General features: G+C 48.8%; 1 protein-coding gene across 1 annotated transcript; it reads left to right on the top strand.

The window, feature by feature from the left end:
- The first annotated feature begins 3,820 nt into the window (after positions 1–3,820).
- On the top strand, positions 3,821–4,342 carry LOC124695856 (RING-H2 finger protein ATL79-like). Its single transcript, XM_047228664.1, has one exon. The coding sequence runs from the start codon at positions 3,821–3,823 to the stop codon at positions 4,340–4,342; it is 522 nt and encodes a 173-aa protein (XP_047084620.1).
- The last annotated feature ends 313 nt before the right edge of the window (positions 4,343–4,655 follow it).

Genomic DNA, 4,655 nt, shown 5'->3' with positions numbered 1-4,655 from the left:
TGCGTGCCCCAGAGGGCCTTTTCGTCCAGTGCGGTCCAATACGGTGTCCGGCGCCCCGAGGCCACCCCCGCTCCACACGGGACGCGCCGGACAAAGCGAGAAGTGATGTGGGTACCCACCTGGCGGCTACCACATCCAGGACGGTTGGTTCCCGCCTTTATTTATCGTCGCTCCTCTCCTCCCACGCCTTGCACCCCTCCGCCGCACCTCGACTTTCCGGCCGTCTCGACGGACAATTTCTCCCGCGCCGGACACCGCCATAACGACAGACTCCCTTGTCGTCCTTTTTGCCACCGCTGCTTCGCCAACCCCGTCCCAGAATGCGCCGGCAAATCCGCCCCTCCTCCACGCACAGAAGATGGGGCGTTTTGCCTGGTAGGCGCGGCAACTTGCTATTCGTTGCCTCCTCTGGCGTGGATGAATTTTAACCATTTCTTTTGTTGCTTCACACATGGATAGTGAGGACGAGATGATCATGGAAATGATGGAGTAAGAGGAAGCCTTCAACGACAACCTTCAGGAGCATCTGTCGATCACTGCGTCCGTCCAAAACAATCTAGATGCCGACGCGGAGAAGAAGAAGAGGTTGCACCACGGAGGTTCAAAGACGGGAAGAAAGAAGTCGAAGCCCCAGTAGAGGATGGATCGAGGGGAATACGATGCTGCACAACGACTACTTCGCAGAAGCTGCAACACATGCCGACAATTTTCGGCGCCAGTATAGGATGAGCAAAGGTTTGTTCATGAATATCCTCCACGGAGTTCGAGAGTCCGACCCCTACTTCAAGCTGAAGCACGACGTTGTTGGCATGGTCCGGTTCTCGTCGATTCAGAAGTGCACCGCCGCCATGAGGATGCTTGCATACGGAGCACCTGCCGATACACATGACGACTACCTTCGCATGAGTGAGTCTACTGCCATTGAGTGCATGTATAAGTTTTGCCGAGCTGTGGTGGGAAAGTTTGGCAAGTACTACTTGAGAGGATCAACTGAAGAAGAGATTGCAAGGATCATAGCCCAAATTGCATCGATTGTATGCATTAGTCATGGAAAAACTATCCATTTTCTTGGCAAAGTATATACAAAGGGCGTCATGGATATTGTAGTGTGGTGCATGAAGCTGTGGTAGATTATAACCTATGGATTTATCATTCTTTTTTTTTTGCATGGAGGGATCACACAATGATATTAACGTGTTGCAGCGGTCTTCGATGTTTAGCAAACTAATGGAATGTCATGCTCCACCATGCAACCATGAGATCAATGGCCACCAATATACCAAAGGCTATTCTCTAGCCGATGGTATACATCCAAAATGGGCGACATTTGTTAAAAAAAATCCTGGTGCCATTGGATCAGAAGGAATGTCACTTTGCTTCGCGACAGGAGGCTTGCCCGAAGGATGTCGAATGGGCATTTGGTATGCTCCAAGCTCAGTTTGCCATTGTTCGGTATCCTGCTCTAAGCTGGTCTCACGATCAAATGTGGGAGATGATGCGGATTTGTGTGATCATGCACTACTTTCCTTTTAGAGGAGTTGCTTATGGAGGAGATGGATTTCTAGTGTTGTCTCGGTGATGTTTGAGCCGTTGTTACAAAAAATTGATCATTGTAGCGGTTTTTTTTTTTTTTTGTAATTCTTCTTTCAAATTTTTTTTGGATGTGTGCACTGCAACAAAGGTGTAATTGGTACTTCCCGGTATTAATATATTTCTATTATCGTAAAAGGAAGAAAAAACAAAAGACTTTTTTCTTGATTAGAAGAGAAACCACGCAACAAATCAATGCAATGCAGGTGGGTGATACATCACGAATTGAAATGACCCAGCATTGGTTTGGCAGCATCATATACTATGTGTTCCATTAAATTACGGAGTATATATATCCTTTGTTTCGTTTCACTTCTTTTATTTCCTATTCAGTCTTCTTCGTTAACTTCTTTTCTTTGAAAAATTGCTAAAAAGTATGCAGTGGAAAAACTCACTGTTCAACTTTACGGAAACAGAGTTCCGATAATGATGTTTTTCGGGGTAGGCGAGAAGAAAAGAAGCGCACGGCCTCTCCGCATATACCATGAAGATCATCTTATCGAAGGTATGATGTTAGGCTCGAAAAAGCAGTAGACCCGAGCAGCTTTCATTCTAGCCATTAATGAGAAGGTCCCCTCAGAGAGATAGAGGTGTTCAGTAGCTCTACCCGTTTGGATCGATCGGTTTTGGCTTTATTTCAGTTGGCCTACTAACGGAGAAGATTATTGATAGCTGAGAACACCTTCGTACTGCGCCATATCTTGCCCCGTTTCATTTCAATTAGAATACAGTGACACTGCAACATCTACGTTAACTTGAGTAACACTAGAGTGTTACTGACCGACTGTTCGACAGAGCGGAAAATTTGTCGATCTTGTGCTAAACTTTCTTCTTTTTAGATAAAGAAAATATATTAATATCAAGAGATCTAAACTTTCTTTCGCTAAACTTTCTTATGTGTAACTGAAATGACAAAAAGTTATCCTGAAAAATGAAAATAAAAAAGAAGAAGTAATTTGATGATCTTCCATATTTGTGGAAAGAAACGATGGGCTGCTACATCTGCATGAAACAACTTATATGTGGATTCTTGTGCTCATGAGTCTTGAAGCAGTGAGCTGGGTCCATGATCTTGGGACAAAATTTCACATTTAAAGGTTTCTTCTTTCTTTCTTTTTCCTATCTTCCTCTTGAGAGTCGCCTACCACTCCCCAACTCCCCTCCCTCCTCTATTCGGCAGCTCCGCTAACCCAACTTGGTGGGGTGAGGGGAGGCCTGACCTCCGTAGATTATCGTAGTAGTACTAGTAGTAGGTCTTGGCTTACATCCGTGGAGCGTCTTCTGCTGAGCCGGTGAGTTGCTCCTAGGGGAAGGCGGTGGTGGTGATGTTGCTTGCGGTGGTCTGGTAGGCAGAGTCAGAGGCGAGGAACGGTGTCCTCTCTACATCCCCTATAATAAAGCTCGAGAGCAGAGCTCCTGTTTGTAGAGATCTGACGGATACTCAACTTTGTCCTTGCGGTCGTGGTGACAAATAGGAGGAAGAAGGGGATCCTAAGTTCCTCTACATGGATCTCTGCGCGGAGTGTTTGCGACCGCATGCACACTGAAAGCATCATTGTTGGAGTTTCGTCAATGCTAGACGAGTTTCGTCGGAGTTATTCTTGGCGAAGGGAGCCACTCCACGCTGGGAAGCAGAGTCCTTCCTCGGTTTTTCGTTCTCTGCGTGAGGATCTTCTTCAACCTCAGCTCGAGAATTATTGTCAACTATGCCCCCAAGTGGCAGGTCCCCGGTCGCGGCGATGCCACCCGGAGCTAGAGGTTTCATATTGGCGGCGGCAACCAAGGACCTAATCGTGTTTTTTGCAAATAAGTTTAAGGGACCTGGTTGTAAATGAAAAGTCCTATGTTGTATTTCCTTTTTCTTTCGGGAGGGACTGACCTCTTGGAGTACAGAGTACTTGTATGTCTCGAGACTCTTCTAGAGTACTTTATGTTTCGAGACTCTTCTAGATCTCTCCCGTTCATAGAAAAAAACATCAAAAAGGCGTGCCTGCCACTGTACCACATCACAATGCAAATCCAGTCCCTCACCCTGCTCTATCACAAAACTCGTGAAATCAGCAGGCCGTCCATATAAGCATGGATGCACCGTACCAGTTCAGGTACAGCCACTCTTAGCTTAAGCCTCACTTCTCTCATCAAGTAGCGAGCGAGCTAGCCGAGAACCTGACTGAGAGATTTACACGTCAGTGAGCAATTAGGAAGGCAAACTGAGGCAGCTAGCGAGGCCATGGCAACGGCGGCATCGCAGGAGCATGAGCACCGGGCAGCGGACAACGGCACGACCGCGCCGTCACCCAGTGCCACCAACAGCTGGGGGCCCTACTCTGGTGCCGGCGACTTCGCTAGCAACATGGCCGTCATCCTGGCCGCGCTGCTCGCCGCTCTGGCGCTCGCCGCGGCGCTCACTGCCGCTGTCAGGTATCTGCTCCGCCGCCGCCGACGCGGCCGCGCTGGCGTAGCGGAAGGGGACCCGGAGAAGCCCCTTTCCGCGGAGGTGACATCGCCGCCTCCGTCTCTGGTGTACTCGGCGGCGGGGACCAAGCTGACAGGCGCAGCGGAGTGCGCGATATGCCTGGCCGAGTTCGTGGACGGGGACGCCGTGCGCGTCATGCCGGCCTGCGGCCACGGCTTCCACGCGCGCTGCATCGAGCGGTGGCTAGCCGGAGGCCTGCGGTCGTCATGCCCGACGTGCCGCGCGCCGGCTGCGACGCCGCAAACCGATGGGGCTGCAGAGACCGCCGCGTCTTGATGCCAAGTTACATGCGGGCCCTTATCGTGTTCTGTTTCCCTCTCTCTGCTATCCCAAGTTATCTCCCTCTATCTATGTGTAGCTATTTCAATGGGATTAGGATTTCGAACTGGATTGTAGATGATTTCATGTAATCTTAGAATAGTTCAATGTTGTGGCTCTGTTTAGTACCTGCCGGGGGGAAAAGTTGTATCGCAGTACGTTCTTTGCATTAAGGTATTATCATATAGGGAATGCATCTATACACTAAGAACGTGTATGTTCGCCTCATTAGATACAAATAAACATATAAATTTGGTTAATCCTAACATCT

This window comes from Lolium rigidum, chromosome 3 (genome assembly GCF_022539505.1).
Source record: "Lolium rigidum isolate FL_2022 chromosome 3, APGP_CSIRO_Lrig_0.1, whole genome shotgun sequence".
Lineage (NCBI taxonomy): Eukaryota > Viridiplantae > Streptophyta > Magnoliopsida > Poales > Poaceae > Lolium > Lolium rigidum.
This window is presented reverse-complemented; position numbering and strand designations above follow the sequence as displayed.

Excerpts from the sequence above, each read along its gene's own strand:
- LOC124695856 (XM_047228664.1), top strand. The coding sequence starts at position 3,821 with ATGGCAACGGCGGCATCGCAGGAGCATGAGCACCGGGCAGCGGACAAC.